We start from the raw sequence: 22,446 nt of genomic DNA on the forward strand, positions 1-22,446 counted from the left end.
TCTATCACTTACTTTAAATGTGATGCCAACAAACACTTTAAATGTTCCCAGGGTATCAATGTGGTAAATAGACAAGACATTTGTTTCTGGTGTCTGTCTCCTCAGTGTCTTTGATCATTGGGACTGTCCATGGGCTGCAACAGTACCGTGGAACCATATCTGACTATTAAGTAATTTATTTACTTATGTATTAAGTGAGGTTTGGATTTGTAACTAAAATCCACGTCATGCTCCTCATTCATTCCAGTAAGTAAACTGACTTTATTTATACAACATTTCCATCTTAGAGGAGGATGCTTCTCGTAAATTCCTCATAGTAGACAAGGTCACGTGCAGTGATTCTTATTTTCCCAGCCCTTTTAGGAGTTACTTGATTCCTTGTAAGGAAATAAATGACACAAATAAAGGATCATCACAAGTTCTGTTCAGCTTCCTGAATACCTGAGGTCTGCTAAAACTGTCAGCTCATTTAAATCAGGGCTTAAAACATTATTGTTCACTGATATAAAAACAACACTCCTCATCCACTCCCTCTTCTCGATCTGAGCATTCCAAATTCTCGTTTTAAGTATTTTCATCACGGCCTTTTATCAACTTCTCCCTCTGAACTTAATCCACTCTGACATGATTCTCCTTAAAGCGTTGCCAAAACTTCCCAAGTGGACTAAAACTGCGTGACTCATTTACAGATCGACCTTTTGTAAACATGCTTCAGCTCACAGGTGATAACAGGTCTAAAAAATGTGGCGTCTGAAGCAGCAATTTGAATTTTTCACTCACTTTTAACTCTCAGTGACTTATAACACCAGAGCCAACTGTGTGAAGAAGAGGAATGAGTGTAGTGTTAGCCGGTGTAATTTGTTCTCCATGCCTAAGGAATTCTTAAAAGAGGCTGTTTGAGTAATGACATAAGAGACTAATTCCTGGGCTTTTACACATTTAACAATGCATATTAGGTGCTTCTCATTCTGACATCATGACATGTATAGGCTTGAAAGTTGTCCAAGTCTACTGAAATTCAGGAGCTGTTGCAACTGAGAGGTATCACTTTACAACAGCTTCCACCTGGTCTGAAGTAATGAATTTCTAGACGGTGTCATTTGCATTTAATGGGCAGAAAAACAGTCTGAATATTCATTTGATCCAAAAACAATACAAATTAATTTTCTGCAAAGATGGGAGAACATTTTATTTGAGCAGCTACACCAAAGAACCTTCTTACTGTTCCCCAATTACCATTAAATACTTAAAATGATGGTAATGTTGACCGTACTTGTAGTGCCTCCAGACAATATTAAAGAGAGCTATACAGCCTTTGTGAAGCTTTACTTTTAGGCAGTGTGGTGCTTGTATGTTCATGTTCGTTATCTTAGTCATCTTAACACCAATTTCACTATTAACAAGAGGCTGATAGGTATTTGTTCATAGTCCAAAGTATTGGCCAAATATACTTTTTGACCTCATGGTAGCACTAGAAGAAGAGTCAGTCTGAGCAGCCACTTCCATGCCAATCCATCCATCTTTAATTCAAAACCTCAAATGTGAACCTCTAGGTGGCGATAGAAAAAAAGTATCGCGTAGCGTAAGGATGTAAGGTCAAAGTTCAACCTTCACATCAACATGGAGGAACGCGTGGGTCGTTTTCTCTACGCGGGAAGTTTTGTTACAGCCTCTCTAAATGAACGCGGTTTGCAAGGTTGCTCAGATCGATCAAACCGCCGTCAAAAAAATCGCTTCCTACGGAGAAGAGCGTCGGACAGCCGGAATGTTCGCGTGTGCAGAGGCGACCTCGTCTAAGGTAAAGTAACTTAGTAGCTGTGTTTATTTAGCTGAGCGTTTCCTTGGGCTACTTTGTCACGTTAAAGTTTTTTCTTTACGGTGTTGGAGTTATTACCTGTACAACCGAACTACAACACGCAACCGTCGCTAATGCTAAAATAGTTCCTCAGGGATTGAAGCCAGTATTTTTCTAACCCGGATCATCCAACCTGTGTCAACATATTAAGTTGGGTTGCAAGTGCTATGATAGTAGGTAGTTGTTGACTTTGTTTAAATTCACTGAGTTGTAACTTTATGGGATGTTGCTGGTCGGACGATTAGGTAAATCAGCTAACAAATGTATTCAAGTTCATTTGAATTCTGGTTCAAATAAATTATTGATTGATTGATTGATTGAAGATGTGATTCTGACAACAAATAATGTGTGTAAACTGTCAATTAGGCTTACATAGTAAATCTCAACAGTGATGGAAGAAGTATTCAGTTCACTTAAATAAAAGTACATTATTTTATCACTTAATATCAAGCATTAATTTCTTTGGCATATTTTCCAACGGACGTTTTTGCCATCCACAGTTTCATCCAACAGACAGCTACACATGATACCACGTAAACTCTAATAGACACAATAAGACAGAAGTGAAATTTTGAATAAGACTAGCACAAGGGTCAACATCAGGTAGGCTTATAAGGCTCATTGCTTATTATTTCTGTGTACTGTTTACTGTTATGTGCAAACATGAAGCAATTACCAAAAGAAAGTATAAGAAGCTGATGGGTCTAGACCATGATGACTTCTCCTGTATGGAAAGTGGTCTCTAGCTGCCAAACCTGCGGTCTTCATCAGAAGAGGCTTTCTTTCAGCTGATGTTGTGCTAGTCTTACCCAAAATCTCACATCTGTCTTATCCTAATTCAAACCCTAAATACCTTGTCACGACTGTGTCGAACTTGTAGCATGTGGCCTTAATCAGGCTCTTGGATGGTTGCAGAGGGTTAGTCTTAAGAATTTGTTTAAGCTCAGAGGCAGTGATGTGTCTAGGTCTTTGTTGATACCAAATCCTGGATATACCGTGGCTTTGAGTTGTCTTCTCTGCAGCCTGGACTTTAGGTGAGCTCAGTTCTTCTAACTGGAAATCCTGGTTTAGTCCTCCCAGCTTTAGGGGGTGTAGCTGCCAAGTTTTCTTAAAATTTTTTTTCACAGTTTATGATATAATTAAGCTTTTAAATACAAAACATTGTTAAAGATTAAACCAGTTGTTTCCAACTTTTTTGGCCTCTGACATCTTATAAAAAGCAGTGTGTAATTGGGGTCACATCTCAGATGTCTGAGGTGTCCACTCCACCAGAGATTTTTGTCTCCAATCTTCTCACAGGGCTTCATTTCAGTAAATGTTCATATGATCCAAAATCTCACCAATAAAAACAGAGATTAGAGATAAATTCCAAAAACTGAAACCAGCTTTGTGTATCAGAACTTTGTTTTTCTTCTCCCCATTAATCTTTTCACAAACCCTCAGATTTATCTGGTGGGTAGGATATTTCATGCAGGGCTTTTACTTGTGATGTGGTATTTTTACATTGCTCTATTGGTACTTTTACTTAAATGAACTGAATATTTCTTCAAACATTGCTAAGGCATTAGCACTATCCAACTCTGTTCCTCCCAATAGCAGGTGAAGGTTGGAAGCCATTTTTGACAGTGTTTTTTTTTTTTTTTTGTGTGTGTGTGTGTGGGTGTTATCTTCAATTTCCTCCTTTATTAAGAACAACTTTTGGTACTAGATTAAGGCTTTTTGCGATTTCTCAGTCTGATCAATTTGAGCAACTGTAAATGATGCAAACCATAGGCATGTTGAGATGCTGGAATAGCACTTCCCATGTTAAGAATCACGCCCTGCGTTTCACTGATTGGGTTCTGTCCAATCACAAACAAAAAGTGTTGTCCCACCCTTCCTTTAATCTGAAATGTTGTTGTTTGTGAAATGTTGTGTTATCTGAGATGTTGTAGTGTTTTCTAAAATGTTTTTGTTTTGCTTGTTTCCTGTTTTTTGAAACATCATTGTGTTTTGGATTAAAGGATTAAAAACAAACTAAGGACACAGAATTGCCTCCACACTCGTGGCCATTGAATCTGAACTCGTCTGGGAGTTGGACTTCAACAACTTGATTGATGATTTCTCTTCAGAGAAGGCCTGAAGAAAGTCGTGATTTAGGTAAGATATTTTTTACTGCCGATTTGACTTGTGCTTGGTTGTGCACTTCATTTGATTGTCATTAATGTGTTTGGTCATGGTTAGCTGTAAGTTGTTTTATTTACATCCTTCGTGTGTGTCTTTTGTTTTGACTCTTATATACGTGATCATTTACTCCACCAATCAGACCTCGACATGTTGTTAATGTAACATCAATGTGACATATTTTCAAAAGAATATTCTTGTGAAATTCACACTGAGAGGGGAAAAAAAAATCATTATGTCCACACTGAAGTCATAACCTGTGACAACTGGTTGCAAGTAGACATTGCCTCATTTAGAAGGGTTGTAAATTTGCATTTTCTTTTGATATACTGTGCAACTTTCCCATTTTGATAAATGTGACGAACCACTGCTGTATGATAATCCTTTAATACTTCTAACAACACCTAGTGTTTATGCTGTTAACATGATCATCATTATTATTATCCCTATATGACCCTTATGCCTAAAGCATTCAATAAAGGGGGAAGAATGATTGAGACAAACAGTTATGTTACTATGCAACACGCTTTTGCTGAACAGGTAAGACCAGCTTAGAATATTCCACTACCTTACCTCCAATGGGCCCATGTGTGTTTATTTTAGTGCTGAGTTCCTTGCGTAACAGCTTTTTGAGAGAATGGCCGTGAGCCTCATAAATCAACAAAAACAACAAGAGAAGAGGAGTGATGTGGGTCTCCACAGCCACAGGCAACTATGGCCCATGAAGAGAAAAATCTGAATTAGATCCCAATGTAACAGAGGAAAGACATTAGATAAAACACTTTCAAATTATACAAATTGTAGTCATAACTTGTTGCTCTTCAGAACAGATTTTCATCTAGATGCCTTTAAATGATAAAAAGAATACATATGACAGTTAAAGAATACATTTACAGCATATCAAAAGGAAATGTGACAGAGAATTGGATTTGGAAATAAGTGGGCAAGAAAGTAATAATAAATGGTTATGGCAGACTAAGATGTCCAATAATGATTCTGTCGGGTGCGTAATCTGTTGTTTTGTTACTCTGAAACAGACATTCATACTAATAAGCTTGCAGAGACAGAACAAATGTTGGAGGCAGTGTGGTAAAAAACAAATCTAGACTTGACCTTAAATTTCTGCAACTATTTGATAAGCAATTGATAGTTTGAGTGATTTTTGAAGCAGAAATTCCAAAACTTTGCTGCGACTAGCTTCTTAAATTTAAATATGTGATTGTAAATTGTATATCTTGAGGTTTTGACTGTTGACTAGATATAACAAGACATTTGAAGACTTAATTTTGGATTCTGGAAAATAATAATGGACAATTTTATTTATTTATTTTTATTTTGACATTTTATAGACAGAATGATTTTTTTGAATAATCAGGAAATTAAATGATAATCAAATTGTTAATCACAGCCCTACTGGTAAGAGGTCATTGAACAGATAGTAATACGATTGGTAATAAAGATGAATGATACCTAGTTCCATGTGAACTTATGGCACAGGATAAGCACATTATCTCTTTGCAAAGAACAAAAAATTCCATTAAACAGACTGCAGGTAAACCAAGAATGACTTGACTGCAATTTGTGACCTTATAGGAGAATTATAAGGTTTTATCTGACATTTTTATCTGATGTCAGTTATTCTGCCTCTTTACTTTTTAATTGCTCTGTGACAGAGTTTAAAGGAGCTGAAAAGATAACAAAATTGTGCAAAATATGACATTTTGAAGGCTCATGATTGATGATTTCAAGTTTGTTTGCGATGTTGCGTTGTACTTTTACTTCTATAAAGGATCTGAATACTTCTTCCACCACTGAAAGTCACACAGTAACACAAACTAACCGATGGAGGCAGTGGTAAAATAATGTAAACTAGAGGGAATCAGTAAATTTATTTATTTGTAAAACTTTATGAACGTTGTTGTCTTTAGCTTTTTAGCTTTTTCTTGTGAGATTCTGTCTAACTTTACTTTTCAGGATTCAGCTCATAGAAAGGGCCACATGTAGAAATAGTTTTATATTCATGAGTCAAGAGCTTAACGATTGGGGGCGCCCTCGTAGCCGAATGGTTAGGGCGTGTACCATGTGAGCCCTAGTGGTCTGAGCAGGCGAACCCCGCTTCGAATCCCGATCCGGCCAGACCTTTACTGCATGTCGTTCCCCCACTCTCTCCCTGTTTCCTGTCTCTCACTGTCCTATCAATAAAGGCAAAAAAAAAAAGAAAAAAAAAAAGCTTAATGATTGGCCGCCACTTACCCACAGTATGTCAACCTACCTACATGGTTAGTTAGTTTTTACAAAGAGTGTCTGGCATCTGCTTTTCAGAAAACCTTTTATTCCTGTAGTGACTATGATAACAGGGCATCGGATCCCAGTTTTTATTCATGCACTCATGTGCCAGGCACTGACTGGAGAATAAGTAGTAACCTTGTGTCATATGATTTATGAATGTTAATAATAAATCTGTTCTGCCTGTGTTTGTTTTCAGAGCCTCTAAACTGCCCCTAAATGTGAGTGATGATCTGCAAGGAGTAAAGGGCCTCTGGCTGTTCCAAGGTCAAGGTCAAGGCTGATAACTAAAGGTGATCACAGCTCTGGATCATCTCTGCTCTGGTACAGCAGGTACAGAAAAGCATCTCTTAAATTATTTTCTGTGGCTTTTTGGTGATTTTTTAAAAACTTTTTGGATTGTACATTTAATTTAGCTTGTTTTTGTTTTTTTGGGTCTCCTTCTCCCCTTCTTTTTAAAGAACATTGGTAGTTGTGTTTAGAAAAGTTGGATTTAGATTTTGCTTGCTATCTCTGTACTGTACTCTCGAAAACGCGTTACCTTTAATTGGGCTTTCCATTTACGTTTGTGAAATTGCTCAGCGAGGTGAGGATATAGTGAAACTGAAGGAAAACCTATATGTTGGATTTCAAGGCCTCAGGCAAAAACCATCCTATAAATTATACAGATAGATTTCTGTTTTATATTGTCCCAGCGTCTAAGGTCAGAATTAGTTTTTTTTTTTTTTTTTTTTTTAACTTTCATTGCATGTGGCAGTCATTTACAGGAGATACTGTAGAAAAATACTTTCCTACCGAGTCACTACAGAAAGGCAGATAAGGAGGAGGGTTTCGGTTCGGAGCAGCAGCAGTTATGTTCCTAGTTTGGATATATAGATTGTGTTGGACTGTTACGATAGGTACATGCATCAAATATTCATAACCTTGTGCCTGATGCACACAGTATATAAGCAAGGTTTGGTCTGATTCCTGCTCAGTGCAGTCAGAGCACAGCATATATCAACCTGTGGGTCAGATCCAACACATGAATACAAAACAGCTGAATGACTCACTATGTGCATTCAGTTACGCTCAAGGTTGAAATTTGTTATTTCTTAGACTGTTAAACCTTATTGTTGTGTTTTAATTAAATACAGCTACTTCAGACAATCAGTGCCATAGTGTATCACACTCTGCTGAGGTCGTAATTAAAAAAATTAGTCACGATCTTGCACATCTAATCAAATTTCAGAAGGACAAATTGCAGATGTCAGTCCAAAATGGTTTATTTTGTAAAGGGGGCAGTTGGAGGAGATGAGAAAACATGGTGCGCTACTAAATGATATATTCAAATGTACATGACATTCAAAGGGTATTACAGTTATCACTCAAATTTCCACACATGAAGTTAAGTCTTCATTCCAACATGTTTTCCAAGTGTAAATGGATAAAAAGTTTGTATATTTTCAAAATAAAAAAATGTATCAACACAATAAACCCTTGGGATGTTGAAAAGAAAAAAAAACAGAAATAACAGTTACATGCAGAATGTAGACTGATGAGTTCATTTTCTTGATTTGGAAAAAAAAAGAAATCAGAAAACCCACAAGGTGAATGACTAACACATCTTATTAATTTTGAGAAATTTCTGAGGTGAATCCTTCTGCCCTTTTGTCCTCATCATTAACTCACATTAGCAGAAACTGCGTTGTTTCAGTCTTTTATTCACTATAATATGGGTCAATAGGAAATATAAGAAACTGCTATTAATGACAACTTGAGTGGTCTTGGCTAGCCATTACAAACAGCACGTGTTGAGATGCCTCATAAAAATGACGGCCCAAAATAAATTACATTTGCCAAAACCTAACGCACAGACTGATTGGGATGGGGAGGGGAGTTGGACTCGATGTAGGAACAACTGACTGGATGACTAGTCAAATACACTGTGAATGAAGCTCCTCTGGATGTGTGGCGTCCAGAGTAACGGCTGTAGAGTGAGTAAAAAGGTCCCAAAGTAGAAACTGCAGTCTTAACATGTGCCATACTTTAAAATGTAGAGGAAAACACCCTTACGCTCATCAATATGATGAGCAGAAAAGTCCCAAACCAAAGCTTTGAAGTCTTTATTTTTGCTATCGGGGAGAGGAAAAATACTCGAAAACAAAAATAAAACACAAAACAGGAGAGGGAGGGAAGAAACGACTCCAGATATTATGCTGAATGCAGAGAAGATGAACTGCACGAGTTGGGTGAGACACTCCGGCACAGGGGGTTATTTCCTGGAGCTAGACTTCTAATATCCAAAAGTACTGGTCTGGAGGACCCATGTTGGTCAAGGGGTGTCCATGGAGATGCCTACAGCAAAATGCCTCAACAGCAGCATCTTAGCAGGCTGTCCACGAGTGACGCTATGTGCTTCCTGCTGCCTGGCTCTCTCCTCCCTCTGAATTACCTGCAGGAAGGCAGTGACAGCAGGTTGACAAATGTCTTGTGGGGCTAATTATATGTACACTTTATTAGGTACACCTAGCCAAAACTAATTCAGTCTAAGAAAACAGTCCTGCAATAAATCCAACTTTCATTAAGATTATAGTGTTTAGCTTTTCTTGAAATTGTTGATTCAACTTAATGATAATTGTTGAGCTGTATTGTATTGTACAAGAGACTATAGTCTACCCTCATTGATACAAATGGGGTGGACAAAATAATGGAAACCCCATTTAACATCTCCACAAACTACAGCATCTAAAATAAACAGGAAGTTGAATCAACGCCTCTCTACAGTTTCAACACAACATTTTAACTTTTATGACAAGAGGATTTATTGCAGTGTATATAAATAAAAGACAAAAGTCTCTGTTTCTTCCCATCCAGACTAAAACACAACCCTGGAGTTAGCTACTAAGGGTCCAGCACTGTTTCCAAACATCTGTTTTTAAGGAATGGTATCGACTCCTGGTGTAAGTGTAGTAACAGTGATGGGTTTAAAAAGCAAAACGTTGTAGTATTGATGTAGCCTGAGTGTAGATCACAGTACAAACTGCAGCAACAAAAACATTTCCCTCTCTGAGTGAGACAGAAAAACTGAGCTTTGCTTTGCTACTTTGCTATCTACCCAGCTTTGCTATCTACCCAGCTAGCTTTGCTATCTACCCAACAATGTTCTAAATCGGTTGCAGCTGATTCAGAACTCTGTGGTATGTGTGTTGACAGTTTTTTTTTTTAACATTAGTTGCCTGTCAGCACATTGATTTTAAGAATCTTTGGTTTTAAAGCACTTCATGAGCTTGTACCAGCATACATGTCTGACATTTTTACGTGTATGAGCCAGTACAGTCCATTGGGTCTTCAGGCAAGTCCATTAGTAGTTCCAAATAGCAGGACTAAAACATTTTGATTAAGTATGGTTTATAGACATTACCTTTTCTTTTTTTTTTTTATTGTCAAGCTTTTTTTTAAAATGTGTACTGTAATTTCATTGTCATTATTTTTATGTCTTGTCTTTTTAATCTAAACATGTCTTGCTTTATTATTGGCTTATCAGTCATCTGTGAAGTACTCAATTTGTATTCAATTGTACTAACCTGTATAAAACAGTGCTACACAAATAAAGTTGGACTGATTGATTATAAGACTCCAAATCATGACATTAACTGGCCTTAAGGAACCCAGGGAATATCCAAACACATTCTTTGACTGAGAAATAAAAATGACTGACTTGTAGCAGGAGTGGAGGCTGAAGCAGGAGCAGAGGCGTTGCCCTCCTCGTCGCTGTCGTCCTCGTTGGACTGTGGTACATCAGCTTCAGGTATGGTTGTTGCTGGGGCCTCCGGCTCCTGCTCCGCCCTGCTTTTCAGGGCCAAAATACGGTGATGTAACGCTGCAGCCAGCTGACCTATGTCCTTAGAGCTACCCTGAAGAAAAGAGATACGGGTACAGACAAGTCAGCTACATTGAAAAAGAGAAAAGGAAAAAAGCAAATAAAAACCATTCATACTCTTTTATTGCACTGCTTCCTACACATTAAAAGCTTGTCTGAAAAGCAAGGGATTATGATGCTTGAGCCACTGGAAGGCTGTTAATGTGAGACATCTGAGCAGGGAGTGTTGAATTTCATTAACAGTAGTTTAGCACCAACTGGAATTAATAAGTGAATGAAGGCAGTATTTCTGTTAAAAAGAGAACCTCAGAGCAACAAGGAGTTGAGTATTATGACTAAGCTGTTGTACAGATGGATTTTGTGCTGTGGAAGTCCACATTATCCTGAATTTAGTATTAAGATAACAGGTAAACATGGATAAAGTATCCAGCTTGCATTAACTAAAACAGAATCAGATCAGATAACGCAGACTTTAATTCTCAAATATAACAAAGAAATATTAGGAATAAAGGTCTCTTCTTTAAGTCTGTTGGAAATAAAGGCCTGATTCTCTCTGCAGCTGAGGTAAATATGGTCTCATAGTATCATGTATGAACAAGCTATATATCAAATACATTCAATAAATTAAAATTTTTGCTTCCTGCTCTGCTTGTGCTCAAAGTGAGATATTTAGGTGGATGTCTGTGCTCCACTGAATTGAAACATCTAGTAATATTATTCTGTGGCTATAAAGAATAACCTATATTTGTTTACAAGGACATATTTTAGTCTTTACGTTTGTGTATGAGGAAATTAAAATCTTCTCAAGCTTGAAAATAAATATTGCACAGCTCTTGCTTAAAGTTTTACATACATACCGATATTAGGAAGACCTTGACTCCCTGGTCCTCTGTGTCCATGGCAGTGATTCGTACACTCTTCTCGCTGGCCTTGTCCACCTGCATCTGTGGCCAAAGTTTAGTGTTGAGGATCAACCGGAGGCTGCCCTGGGTCCTCATCACTGGAAAAGTTTAACCACAAACAACAGCAGTGAACTACAGGCCCAAGCAGCCACTTTCTTTGCTTACTTTTTAGTCCACATTATTCTATCTGACTATGATGTCAGTGCCTTTAGTTGGTCATTAAAAAAAAAGAAAGATACTAGTGGTAACAACTATAGGACTTTAGTTTCAGCAAATGTCTTTCCAAGGTGACCAAGGATGTTGTATGTACTAAGATTTTTTACTGCTAATCATATGTTCATCTGCATAAATACAAGAAATTTTATCTCTTATGAACCTATGAAAATAAAGTGTTGTAAAGCAAAACATGTGCATGCATAAAAAACCTTAATGCTGTGGTGTCTACTCCACAGAAATGTGTAACATGGGAATGGGCTCCCCCTTGTGTTCAACATCAGGGATTGTAGAAATTACGGCAATAAAAAATCTTTTACCTTCTAAGAACTACCATTTTTCAAGAATTGTCTCTATCTCTCCATCTAATCTCATCTCATCTCTGCAAACACAGTCAACCCACCATAAAACACAAACATTCAAACCATGCACTGATCACTAAACCATAAAAAACATCCAACATTCCCAACAACACGTTACTTTCTTTTTTCACTGCCAAGATATTTATGCAGGTGTGTTCACCTAGACGGGACTGTAGCGTGCCGTCATCTGTTGATGCCATGTCGTTGAGCCTCAGCAAACCTCGACCTCTCTCTATCCACGACTGAGCAGTCTTCTCAAAAACATATAACTTGCACTGCATCTAGGAAAACAGGAAAAGAGTGTGGACAAAAAAGGACTGTTAATGGTTTCTGCCACATTTATTTACTGTATGTCTTGAATCAAGACAGCTCTCCCCTCTACCTGTAAAACATTGCTTTCTGATTCCTCTCCAGTTTTGACGTCAACTTTCTCTAAGATGCACTTCTTGGCTGTGGCTTTGGTGTACGCTGCGGCAGACTCCTCCAAAGACTCGGACACGCTGTTCACTGGTGAGATTAAAAAAAAAAAAAAACAGTGGTGAGAAATTGGCATCTTGCTTGAGTTGTCAAATTTGGTCACTTAGCTTTTCATCCAACAATTCATGTGCATGTGTGAAAAAGCCTGCTCTTTCCCTTTTAATGTCTTAAACAATATTCTCTGCAAAGGTTTGAACACGCCAGTGCTGTGGGCTGATTGTAAAGGACACAGGGTAGCACTCCATCACTTGCACCAGAGCTGTAAAGGCTGCTGCAGATCATTTGCAAAGCAGAGCCACTTGAGCTCTGCACCCATATTAACACCTGCCTGAGCACGCAGCAGCTATGAAATGCAGAATTTCTTTTCACTGTCGCTGGACAAAGTGGACAGTCACTGTCAACCACCCCAGCAGTTGAGAGCCTGTATAACTAACTACTGGCAATAATGTTAGCATGGACCTTGCTTACAATGCAAGAGTTCATAATGTTTTTTAATATGAAACCAAATAAAGGAAATGTCATTCTCTTACAAACAAAAACGAGAAACAGTATATACAATTATAGCTTACAGATACATATCATGCAGTATTCTTAAATTTATAAGTATTCTTTTTTCCCCATAACAAGCAGCTGATATTTTCTAGTGATCTGAACTCACCTAACACTCTCACAAATGTGACAAAATTCTCTGTAGCACCTTATTCCTATTTAGAAATTATTTGCATTCACTGCAAATAAACTGTGAATCTGATGGTCTGATTTAAGAGAAGGGGCAGAAGATTACCCTCATGTTTGTGAAAATGTATGGAGCTGAAAAGGTTACTGCTAGTCCTTCTGATATCAAATTCAAATGGTGATTATCTATAAAGAAAACTGCCTTAACATTTAAGGGCATGGCTGGGATGTATTACTAGTGGTAATGAAATTGAAACAGCCACAGCTCTTTAGAGAGGGCTAATCAAACAACAATTTGCAAGTTACATTTGATGCTGATATTAAAAGACTTGTATGTACCTTGTCCAGTAAATGAAGACACCTCAGTGACTATTTCTGCTAGGATTAAACTTTCAGTGCATTTCTGTTGAACTGATTATTTAACTCTGCCAGGTTTTATTATTCATATTTGTCACTGGAGTGAAGCAAAGTGTCTCTTAAATCTATTAATAGTCTAGCCAAACACCAAATGTTTTTTCAGTAACCAGCAGAGTTGTGTTTTTACCCTTCTCTGGGGTGGTTTCCTGTGATGAGGGCTCTGAAGCAGGGGCAGCTGAAACCTCCTTATTTTCTTCATTTGAGGACTCACCCTTGGGGGGACTCTGAAAACACAACAAAGGTGATCATTGGAACTTGTTTAAAGGCTCAATCGGTAGGATTTTTCAAATTTGGCAAAATGCAGACCATCTATGCAACAAGCTGTGTAACTCACCAGAACTCTTTCAGACATGTTCTGCCCAAAAACAAATTTTGCCCCACTGTCTGTACTGTTTGTGGCATTTTTTGAACTGAAAATGGAGGAAAGGGAAAAAGAAACAGTGAGTTGATGGGAGTTAATCATAAATGAAGATGAGTTTCTAAAAATACTAAAAGGAGGACACAATTTCATTACCTTGGGGTAGAGATGTACTGTAAGAAATAATTAGTGCCCTCTGATTGAGAGTCCAGTGGCACACTATCCTTTGACTCTGTACTGTTCTCCTCCAACTAGAGAAAAAAATAACAATTCTTTTAATTTCTTGAATCATGCATGATCCACAAAAAAACATTCACACATCCATAATTGATGAAAATCCTGACTAACATGTAGCATAGCAAGGGACTGAGCAGCAAGTCACCATTTCTGCCACAACAGTTTCAGCCTGACCACAAAAAATTACAATATTGGGCATTGTACAGTAACACCAGGGGAAATGCACCTTATCTCAGGAACTTAAGTCACAAACCACAATAGGAAATTATCTTAACGAAGGAACTGAGAGCATTAATGTAGTGTAAACATCAAAATACAGAAGTATCACAAAATGCAGCCTTGTTTGTCACTTGTTTGCGTTCTCATTGTATGTCACAGGCAAGTATAAAACAAGTGAACAACTGAAAAACAACCTACCTTTGCTCTGTCTTTGATATTCTGACCAAACACAAAAGATATTGCTACATCTGTCTCCTTCTTCTCTCTTCCGCCTCCATCTTTGTTACCACTTGCTCCATCTTCCTCATTTTCATGTTTCTGAAATGGGGGGAAAAACACTAGTTAACAAGTGTTTTTTTCTATATAATCCCAGTTTTACTCTATGTAGACTATGTCACAACACTCAATATACTTCTTCATTATAGAACAGCACAGAAATAACCACGTCTTTAGCTTTTCTATAAAAGAACCTAAATGGTTTATAACACCTTCTAATGCCTTAAGCCAAGTGAGTACTGAACTGACTGTCACTGTTTTTCAATACCAAGCCCTTGATTACAACAGGCCAGATATTTAGCAGCTCCTCACCAGTGACTTGGCCAAGGTGGCTGAGTGCTCTGTGATGTTCAGGAAGAGGGACTGGATCACAGGTGCCCCATCTGATGACTTTTTTACACCGTTGGTTCCACAACTGGAATCTTAAATGTACAGAGAGAAGGGAGAAAGTAATTTTACTCTGCATGCAGAAAGCACACTAACACACAAGTTGTCAGTCTTCAAAGTTAAATGAATTATCAGACTAAGAAGATTTTAATGGGGTTTAAGAATGTTTTATAAGCGTCAGCTAATGAGGGCAGGTGGCTCCAAGCTAACTCACTGGACTCTATATGTGATTTAGAGGGCGGCGCCTGGAGAACTGCAGGGCGGAGGACACTGCGTTGCTGCTCCTTGGGTTTCTGACTTGGGACACCTGCAATACACCAAACTTATCTCATACTTTTTTGAAAACACAAGATGTTCTGGGTCTACAAATTCAAGTCTAGATATACTATTTCCATTTCTGAGAGGTCATATACAAAGGGTGCAAGTCTGGGCTCAAAAGCAAGCCTTTTTTCCACCTTAATAAACTCAGTGTGAGGTTGTATTATATGAAGAAAACAAACAGCTTCAAAAACCAACCAGAACTTGGTGCCTGTCCATGTATGAGAGTCGGTGGCTTTAAACGGAATCCCACTGGCTTCTCCTCTGGTGAGATTGAGCAGAAGAGAGGGCAAACATTAAAAAAAAAAAAGATCCATGAGTTACACAGCAACTTCTTAAGGGTACGTTCCTTCTGTCTTTGCACCTTTCAAACCACAGCACTAGTTACCACAGCAACCCTAGTAGAGCTTCAAGAGTTGTGCGATCCAACTCCTGTGCTGTAACGTGACGGGCTCTAGGGCCTCTGATCTATTTCTACCGCTGTCTCTCCATCTCAGTGGCTTTATTAGCCTGGCATGACCTGGCCCTGATCAGTGTTAAACCTAAAGCACTTGTAAAAACTGCATCCTCTTGTTCCTCAATATCTATGAGCTAATTCCTGTGTCAAGTGAACATTCATGTTAAATTAAAAAAAAGTCTGATATAATTGAATTAACAAATCCATCAGCTTGGAAGTGAAATAAAAAGGTATTAATTACTACATCCAATATTTTGCAGAGCCTCCACCTGCCTCACTTACTGTACTTCTGCATCTAAGTTTTACAATCCGTGTTTTATTTTTGCTGTGTTCATCTTTGTTTTTACTTTCAATAAGCGCTTTATGTAATATGCTTGAAGAGGTTAATAATTATATCCTGTTTGTTTGCTCAAGTACCCCGTCCTCTCTGTAAATCTGTGTTAACTGGTGATATCACCCGCACGTGCATGTCTACGAGTTGGTGACAAGAATTATGGCCAGGCACTAAAAATAACCGCTAAGTTGGTTACCAAAAAAACACAAGACGTTAATCTATCAATCTAATCCAAAGTAAAATTGATGGGGCATTTGATTTTCCAACATGCTGAACACATCTTACTTTGAATAATTTCAGAAAAAAAACATTGTTCCACTGAAGTAATAATTTCAAAATATTTAAAATCAGAGTACATGTATGTTATTCCACTTCTGTTGATTTAAATATTAATGACTGAAATGCCTCATGGGTCAAGGATTCTGATCAGTTTTGCATTCCCCCTCTGATGAAATGCATATGGTGAACCATAACAAACGTTCTGTCATACAAGGCGAACAGTACACTACTAACTGCTTAAGTTCAAGCCAAACAGGGTTCCAAACGACATCAAAAAGACAACCCTGACATAAACTGAGACCTGAGCCTGTTCTGTACCAACATCCAATAAATGTCCAAATGACCCTGACTTATACTAACAAATTTGTGTCCTGAATCCAATGCAATTTTTTTTTACCGAGAGAGACCCAGAAAGATTTTCCTAAAAATAACTTATCTTGGAATTATATATAAGATCTATACATAAGAAGGCATAGTGGCCCACCAACAGAAAACACAACTGTCTTTTAATCCCTAATCAGCCATTCCTCATGTTCAGTAGTACTACATAAACTGCCAACTACCAGCACATGACACTAAGTAATCTTATAAAAATAAACCCTCTGTCTTTACAAATATCAAGGTAAACAATCTGCCTTTTTCCAAAACTGGCATCATACATTTGGCTGGTAAACTGAGAACTTGTTTCCCAGCTGAAATTGGCAGTTCAAACATTCATAATCCAGAACAGAACTACATTATGTGCAGGCATGGTCACGGGTCATACAAGGTCACAATGTTCCCACAATTAAGAAGTCTTCTCTGAATTACAGGCAATTTTGGGAAGCTACTCTTGAGCAAGTTCAGTTTCATTTAATACTGACAATCAGCTTACCAGGCTAATAAAGCAGATAGGCTTCTCCTCTCTCTGCTGGGTATATTCCATCTTCTATTTGCAACACATGACACAAATTGACACAGAGCACTGGTGTAGCCAGAGACAAGCAAAGAGAAGGACCAAATTCCTTTAAAATAACCAAACATCAACCAGACGTAACGCAACACACCAGCCTGAACCGACAGAGGTGTCCAACGTGACGAGAGAAGCACTGCTCTGGCACGGTAAGTTTCTTTAGACTTAACAACTTTTGAAAATTAATACTACATATAAAAAGGGGCAATTGAGTAAATATCTTGTTCATTCACTTTAAAAAAAAATCCAATCATGCCTGTGGAATCTAGCTCCCTGTGCAGGTTGTGCTTTACATTTTGTAACTGCACATTTTTGTCTATCCAGAAATAACGTCAGACCTCCACAGCAGATATTTGAAGTGCTGGCTCAGAGGTAAAATTACCATGTCAGAGCTAACTAGAGCTGGTCAGCATTTGCAGACAGGGGATACACAAAACTTCACGGACATCATATTTGCAACTCCTGATGTCATGACTTAAAAATATATACATATATATTTGATATATAGTCCTTGGGCAAGCAAGAGTTATTGTTTACCAATTTCAGTCAATTTATCATGCTTGCTACCCTAAACTGTTGAAAAATGTATGTTTGACCTCTAGAACTAAGATTTTTACTGCATGAGGCCTTCAAGTTGTGAAGCGAAACTAATAGTGGTCTAGATGTCTCACCTGGCTCAGAGTCAGAGTTCCCAGTCGGAGACTGGCAGAAACTTGAGGGCATGAATACATTGTTCTTGGGAACTGCAAAGTAGCGGACAGGCATTGCACTCAGCATACAAATCAATGTGTACACCACAAGTTACCAAGAAAAACACAAATACTGTTTAGTCACCGCCCTTACCAGAATGTGGGGGTGGGAACGATGAGGTCCTTTCCCTTTTCACTGGGGGGATATAGCTTGTCTCGTCTTTATCTGAATCTGAAAGTGGCAATAAAACATTAGTACCACTCCAGTTTAAATAAATGTATGAGAAAGACAACATTAACAAAGAAAGTGGCCAGTCTGGGATTAGACTTACCTTCTCCATCCTCTGCACTTGAGCCCTCTGCAGATCGCTAAAAGAAAACATGAGAAGTCTTTTAGTTGGTCTTCCTCCAAAAAGAATGGCCCTCAACATTGAAATCATTAGAAAATTAAGGGCACACACACACACATATTTTATATATATATGTTTTGTGTGTTTATATATTGCTTGACTTCATCAGCTCCATTTCTGTCTGGAGCTGCAATAATGAAGGAAGGTGAAAAGTGGTATCAATTCAGGCAAAATGTGTTTGACAAAGGGGCAACATACACTCAGTTGACAGTTTATTGGGTACATTTGGCTTAAATTAATGCAGTGTAATACAGCAGTCCTGAAATAAATCCAACTCTCATGATGGTTATAATGTTCAGTTTTTGTTGAAACTGTTTTGTAGAGGTGTTAATTCATCTGTATAAGCATTTTAAAGGCTGCGGTTTGTTTTGCTGTTGAATTGAAGTACTGCATTATTCAGAGGCTGGCTAAATAACAGACACCTCTCTGTATAATGCAATACAAGTCAACAATACCACAAACTACATCCTCCAAAATTATCACACAGTTTAATCAACACCTCTCTAAAAAAGTTTAGACAAAAACTTCATGAAGGTAGGATTTATTGCAAGACTGTTGTATTAGACTGCATTAGTTTTAGTAAGTTGTACCTAGTAAAATACAAACTGAGTGTATTTTGACTTTTCATTAAGTCTTGGTAACAGCTCTGCTAAAAGTGAAAGATTTGAGCTCAGCAACTCTTCAGCAATAAGCACCATTCAAGAATTGAGTCTAGACTTATGTGAATATAAATAAATTCTGCAAAATCATAACATTTGGTTTCAGCCTCGTTAAATACTTGAATAACAAAGAGAAACTTACCTTCTGTGCTTTATCTTTTTGGAAAACAAACACAGGAGGCGCTATGGCAGGCTTGTCTGTTAAGAGAAGACGTAGGCTAGTCATCCAAGCACCAGCTTAGGTGAACAGCAATCATATTCATGCTTTAAGGTTGAAAACAAAAAAAATTTTTAAGGCTATGGCCTGGTCATTATGAGGCCGTGAGTTTCCCCTTAAAAGCAGTGACAAGATGAATGTTGATAAAGCCTAGAGGGTCATATGCATCAGATCAAATCTGCAATCTAGTACTTTATCAAACACCAAATTTCAATGCACAGCAATACACCTCACAGGCATTAACACGTGATGCTAGAAGTCATCCAAAACATTCCCCATTACACAGACTGTATAACAGATAAAAACATTGTTTCTCAAACTTGCAGTGCCTTTATAAGATATGTCTGGTGACTCTTTCAGTGGGGTTAAAGAGCTATTTAGAGTTTATTTAAATGTAAGGTTCAGCTGTATCAAAAATAACTGTAAAAGAGGGAAGTGTGAAAACAATCTCACATGGGTGACTTGAGAAAATACATTTCTATGACACTGAATAATGTCTAATTTCAGTAAATGTTAGCCAGTCAGAAACAATAAGACTATACCAGTTAATTGTGCAATCCTATCAGGATTACCAGGAGGAATGAGATCACATTATGTTGACCTACACTAAAAAAAAACTAAAATACTAAAACAATGGGACAAAATTATAAATGACCATTACTGCAAATAACAATGTATCAAACAACCATCAAACTTTCAGTCACTCCATGTAGCCAAACAGCAACTAAACCTACTTTTGAAGCCAAAAAGGGGAATTTATTCATTTCACCCACACATATTTTGTTGCTAGCACAGGTTATTGTCATAGCCGAGAGGAATAACGATCGCCAGGCCAGCTAATAATTTTAATTCACCTCAGGCCACTTACTGCCTCTACCTTCACACTGTAACCTCTGTAAGATGTGTAATCCTATAACGTTAGCAGACAAAGGTTTTCCTCTGTCTGGGTTGGGCCTGTTACACTGAGCAGGTGTAGCATCGTTGTCGCTGTGAGCCTTGCCGGGGCATAAATGCATGCGGTAACAGCCTAATAGACGACAACACACAGCCCGGATTGTTTACTGAACCAACATTCATTGCGTCTCTATCACAAACCGTCGTTGGCTAACACTAGCTGTTAATGTATGATTCGTGTTTAACGGCAGAAAACATGAAATTGCAGTGTGACCTATATTCAACAATTTATCATCCAGCTTTGTATCTTTCTCCGGCTTGCAGTCAGCTATCTTGGCTAACAAATGTAAGATCTCCAGCATGCAACACTTGATATTCACTTCAGAAATTCAAGTAGCCTGAGACGTTCCCGGCTTATGTTAACCAGCTAGCATTTACACTATCTGACCCGTTCCAGCAAATACTCGGCGCCACCGGTTGTTCCCTAAAGCAGAACGTAGCTTAGCTTACAGGCTATAGTTAGCCTGCTAATGCGCTCCATCCCGCATGAGTCATCTTGCCCGACAAGCAATGAGACTAAGATGCACGCCGAATTCTCAAACAGTTGGCAAATAAATAAAATAACCAGAAAACCTGAGTGTAATAATTGAAGAATGTCAAGAGAGCAGTGATTATATTAAAGCATTGTCTCTTGTTTTATGTTTCTCTTTCTACGCGCCTAAATGAACGTCAAGCAACACAGCAACTAAGCGCTAACTACATTAAATAACAAGGGGGTATCGCACTATAAGCGTTTCCTATCAAACGAGGCAACAAAGTGGCACAGCGTTTGTACGTTGGCTTTGTTAGAAACAGATCACTTCAGCTTCGGCCTAGCAGGCTTGGGTTTATACCCACATTAGATCATTTAGCTCGCCACAGATGGCAAAACACACTAACTATAAATAGCCGGGTGCTAGCGTTAAGAGGTAAGCCAGCTAGTGGCAGGCAGCATTTCGAGGGCGTTCCGAGGCATTCCAGGTATTACCCACAGCCCAGGCGTTAGCATTGTTAGCCTGCTCGCTAACGCTGTACAGTTGTAAACGCCGCGAAGCTTATAATTCACCAGAACTCACCATTAACGTGCACCCATGTAGCTTCATTTCAGTTATCAAATATGCAGACGGTGTACAGGCTGCGTTTATAACGCCACAGTAGCGGTATTGTTTTTCTCATACTGCCACTTACTCACCTTCGTTTGCCAAGTCCGCCATTTTACTTCGACGCTCACACACCCACAACCCACCGCGCAGATAATACAAGTCGAGGCAGAAATGTTTTCAGTGGCAGAGAGCGTGTTGTCACCGTTCACTAATGCTCATACGCGACCCCCTGCCCTCCCCTGTGCCCTTCAGTGAGCCACTTAACTACAGTCTGTCCTTGCATGTCACAATGTAAATGTTTTTAATTTAAAAAGTTTTGATTAACCCCAAGGAACAGTTTAAAGTTTGCTTGGACGGCCTGGTGTACTACTACAGTAATTCCTCAGGCCCATATTGAAATGTGATACCATGATGTAATAACATAGATTTAAAAATTGTTGCCAGCTATAATGTAGTCACTATAAACTCACCACTGAGTGACACAGACAGAAAGTTAAATGCTGACCCTAGAAGAATAGTAATTTGACAAACAATCTCAACTCTAAGTCCCTTTACTAGCTTTTTCTGGACCTTTCAAGCACATCTCAGTCTTCTTCAGCTAACAGAGTTAATAGAGATAAAAAAATATATATATATATCATCTTCATCAATGTCATTGTCATTATTTCCAACAAATGAGCTCATAAGGCTTTGAGGAATGAGACAAATTGCCAGGAGGAGGACATGCTGCATACATTCAGCTCATAGTGTACAAGCAAAAGAAACCACATGACAAAGATGAAACATGCCCAAAGTGCAACAATAAATTACCTCGACAAATCCTTAGGAATCCTTAGGAATAACGGTCATCTGTGACAGGGAGGGAAGGGGAGTCATAAGTAAAGATGAGTCATATGGACATGAATTTATACACTTTGTAAAAAATGGACTGAGGAGGAATGGTTCTTATTATAGATCCTTCCCACTTTGAGGTCAATTGTAGTCTTCAATATGCAGTTTGTGAACAATTTCTGTCTTGACACGCAATTATTCTTGTTTATCTAGTTTCAGCTGCAGCTTTATAGCCTTCCCCAGAAGTGTTACTGTACAGGTGGTGGTGGTATTTAGTATGACAGGCAATAATGTGAAGGTAAACAAACAAGACATAGTTCACACTTCATGGATTTAGACTGATTCACTCCTGTAATCACCATATTTACATTTACACACATGGTGGCGCAGTGTTGCCTCACAGTGACAGGGCTGAATCTGGCAGAGAGCTCGACTCTACACACGATGATTATAAAAACATGATGGATTAATAGACATGTTGATTTTCATACCCTAGGGAAATTGGAAATGAAATGACGTCCAAGCAAATGAAAAAAAAAAAAATCAACAACAAAAAACTAAAACTCTTTGGTATG

At 38.3% G+C, this 22,446-nt stretch overlaps 1 protein-coding gene and 1 long non-coding RNA gene across 7 annotated transcripts; one reads left to right on the forward strand and one right to left on the reverse strand.

Moving 5' to 3' along the window:
- The first annotated feature begins 1,586 nt into the window (after positions 1 to 1,586).
- LOC108884194 (uncharacterized) lies at positions 1,587 to 7,808 on the forward strand. Its single transcript, XR_001960997.2, has 3 exons — positions 1,587 to 1,798; positions 3,859 to 3,994; positions 6,504 to 7,808. It is a non-coding gene; the product is annotated as an uncharacterized LOC108884194 (long non-coding RNA).
- ranbp3b (RAN binding protein 3b) lies at positions 7,552 to 21,234 on the reverse strand. Of its 6 annotated transcripts, none has more exons than XM_018677908.1 (17): positions 21,130 to 21,234; positions 18,930 to 18,985; positions 18,051 to 18,087; positions 17,873 to 17,950; positions 17,701 to 17,772; positions 15,206 to 15,271; positions 14,904 to 14,996; positions 14,615 to 14,724; positions 14,225 to 14,344; positions 13,727 to 13,821; positions 13,547 to 13,622; positions 13,340 to 13,436; positions 12,026 to 12,150; positions 11,804 to 11,924; positions 11,024 to 11,166; positions 10,005 to 10,200; positions 7,552 to 8,738 (listed from the first exon to the last, which is right to left on the reverse strand). In XM_018677908.1, the coding sequence occupies exons 1-17, from the start codon at positions 21,149 to 21,151 to the stop codon at positions 8,695 to 8,697; spliced, it is 1,551 nt and encodes a 516-aa protein (XP_018533424.1). In that variant the 5' UTR covers positions 21,152 to 21,234; the 3' UTR covers positions 7,552 to 8,694. The 6 variants fall into 6 exon arrangements, with proteins under 6 accessions (XP_018533424.1, XP_018533425.1, XP_018533428.1 ...); XM_018677909.2 differs by having other exon boundaries at positions 18,930 to 18,943; positions 21,130 to 21,217; XM_018677912.1 differs by lacking the exon at positions 17,701 to 17,772.
- Positions 21,235 to 22,446: the final 1,212 nt, after the last annotated feature.

This window comes from Lates calcarifer, linkage group LG4, assembly GCF_001640805.2.
Source record: "Lates calcarifer isolate ASB-BC8 linkage group LG4, TLL_Latcal_v3, whole genome shotgun sequence".
Taxonomy (NCBI): domain Eukaryota; kingdom Metazoa; phylum Chordata; class Actinopteri; family Centropomidae; genus Lates; species Lates calcarifer.

Bases quoted from the DNA above. Each gene is read 5' to 3' on its own strand.
- ranbp3b (XM_018677907.1), bottom strand. From the start codon at position 19,013: ATGACTAGCCTACGTCTTCTCTTAACAGACAAGCCTGCCATAGCGCCT. The intron at 17,951-18,050 runs GTAAGTCTAATC...TGCCACTTTCAG, and splicing joins AAGTGCAGAGGATGGAGAAG to ATTCAGATAAAGACGAGACA. The intron at 13,437-13,546 runs GTGAGTTACACA...TTGTGTTTTCAG, and splicing joins ACATGTCTGAAAGAGTTCTG to AGTCCCCCCAAGGGTGAGTC.